The sequence below is a fragment of the Palaemon carinicauda genome, chromosome 15, assembly GCF_036898095.1.
Source record: "Palaemon carinicauda isolate YSFRI2023 chromosome 15, ASM3689809v2, whole genome shotgun sequence".
Taxonomy (NCBI): Eukaryota; Metazoa; Arthropoda; class Malacostraca; order Decapoda; family Palaemonidae; genus Palaemon; species Palaemon carinicauda.
In genome coordinates, this window is record NC_090739.1 from 96,443,228 (window position 1) to 96,445,190 (window position 1,963).

At 38.3% G+C, this 1,963-nt stretch overlaps 1 protein-coding gene across 1 annotated transcript; it reads right to left on the minus strand.

Moving 5' to 3' along the window:
* Positions 1-634: 634 nt before the first annotated feature.
* Positions 635-1,045, minus strand: LOC137654094 (uncharacterized). The gene has a single exon (XM_068387734.1). The coding sequence runs from the start codon at positions 1,043-1,045 to the stop codon at positions 635-637; it is 411 nt and encodes a 136-aa protein (XP_068243835.1).
* Between the last annotated feature and the right edge of the window lie 918 nt (positions 1,046-1,963).

Here is a 1,963-nt window from a genome sequence, read left to right on the forward strand (position 1 = left end):
TGACTGGTAGAGTTTCTGTGCCATACAGCATTGCTGGTCTCCCAGCTGCTTTATATACCATTCCCTTGGGTTTAACTGGGACTTCCTTGTCACACAATGCACCCGACATATCTCTCTAATTTTTCCATCCAGACTGTATCCTGAACTTGATCTCATCCTTCCCCACTTCTAGTTTCATCCATCAAAGATTCCAAATATTTGAATTTATCCACTCTCTTGATGTTTTCTTCATTCAGCTCCATCATTTAATTGTGTACCAAATGGCAAGTATTCCGTTTTTCTTCTACTTATTTTCATTCTTCTATCCTCCAACGCCTTCCTCCATACCTCAAATTTCTGTTCCAACTCCCCTTTGTCTCGGCACATAGCACCAAATCATCTGCATACATTATCAACCATGATGCCTCATCCCTCACGTTCTCTGTCATCACTTCCATTGCAATATTAAAGAGTAATGGGATAAGTGTAGATTCCTGATGTAAACCAACCCTCACTTCTAGACTTTCATTATCTCCCACAGAACTTCTCACTGTTGATTCCACAGTCCTATACATTACTTGTGTCAGTCAAAGATATTTTTCTGGGTACCAGCTTTTCCCTGAGAAATCTCCAAGTCTCTTGCCTTGGCACTCTGTCATATGCCTTTCCTAGATCTATGAAGACGACATGCAGTCTTCTGACCTTCTCTATACCGTTCCATCAACTTTTTCAATGCGTACACTGCATCATTGGTTCTTTGGTTTGGCGTAAAATCAAACTGTTGAGGTGATATTTCTACCTCTACTCTCAACCTTTGATCTACAATTTTTCCCATATTTACACTGTATAACACATCAGTTTGATTCCCCCTATAGTTGTAACAATCTTGAATGTTTCCTTTCTCTTCAATGATTGCGACAATAAAACTCTTCCTCCATTCATCTGGGATCTCCTCCTGATCATATTTCTCACAGAAATCCCTCAATAAATCTATGCCCTCCTCTTCCAATCCTTTCCAGGCTTCAACCAGTATCCCATTGAGTCCCACTGCCTTACCATTTTTCATCTGTGCTAATGCTCATATTACTTCATTCCTTTCCACACCAGATGTTAGTCTTTTATTTGGTACTCCATCTTCCTGTATCATTCTTTCACTTTCTTCATTCAATGGTCTCTCAAAGTACTCTTTCCACCTTATCTGTGTATCTTCATATTTTTTTATAACTGTCCCATCCACTCTTCATTTCTTTTGATGTTCTACTTCGGGAGTTTGCCAAGCTATAATTCCTCTTCTAGCCTTTTCGCGTGTCCAAGTATCATATGATCATACATTTCTTGATATTACTGTTATCTAGCTTGCGCCACTTCACTTACTTTGCTTTCTCCTTTCTTCCCCTAAAAAGCATTTTATCCTCCTCCTGTTGTATTCTTTCAAATGTCTTTTTAGCATTTTTCTTAATTTCCACGCTTTCATATACATTACTATTCCACCACTTAGTTTCCTTATTCTGTAATATTTTTCTCTATGTCTCTCCTAATATTTCTTTCCTCAATTTCTAAGCATATTGTCATCATGGTGCCACTATTCCTGGACTTCCCTTATATCAGTAGTTACATACCACAACACATTCTCCTTAAATCTTCTCTTACACTCACTATTCCTCATTAACTTGAACCCCTTAAACTTACAAACTGGTTTTTTTCAAATGATTGGCCTTGATTTTAGTGCTACCTTTGAACGTGTTAATCATGAGGCCCTTGTTTTCAAACTCAAACAGTTGGGATTGGGTGGATCTTTTCTTAGCGTCATTATTGAAATTTTAAATAATAGACGCAAAGAGTTGTTGTTGATGGGCACCATCGTGAGTAGAGGAATATGGTATCTGGTGTTCCTCAGGGTAGTGTTCTTGGTCCATTACTTTTCATACTATATACAGCACACATGACATGTGGTTTGGCCTAGAAAACAAGTTCATTGCTTATG

What these genes read in the sequence shown, in the direction of transcription:
- LOC137654094 (XM_068387734.1), bottom strand. Translation starts at nt 1,045, where the DNA reads ATGAAAAATGGTAAGGCAGTGGGACTCAATGGGATACTGGTTGAAGCC.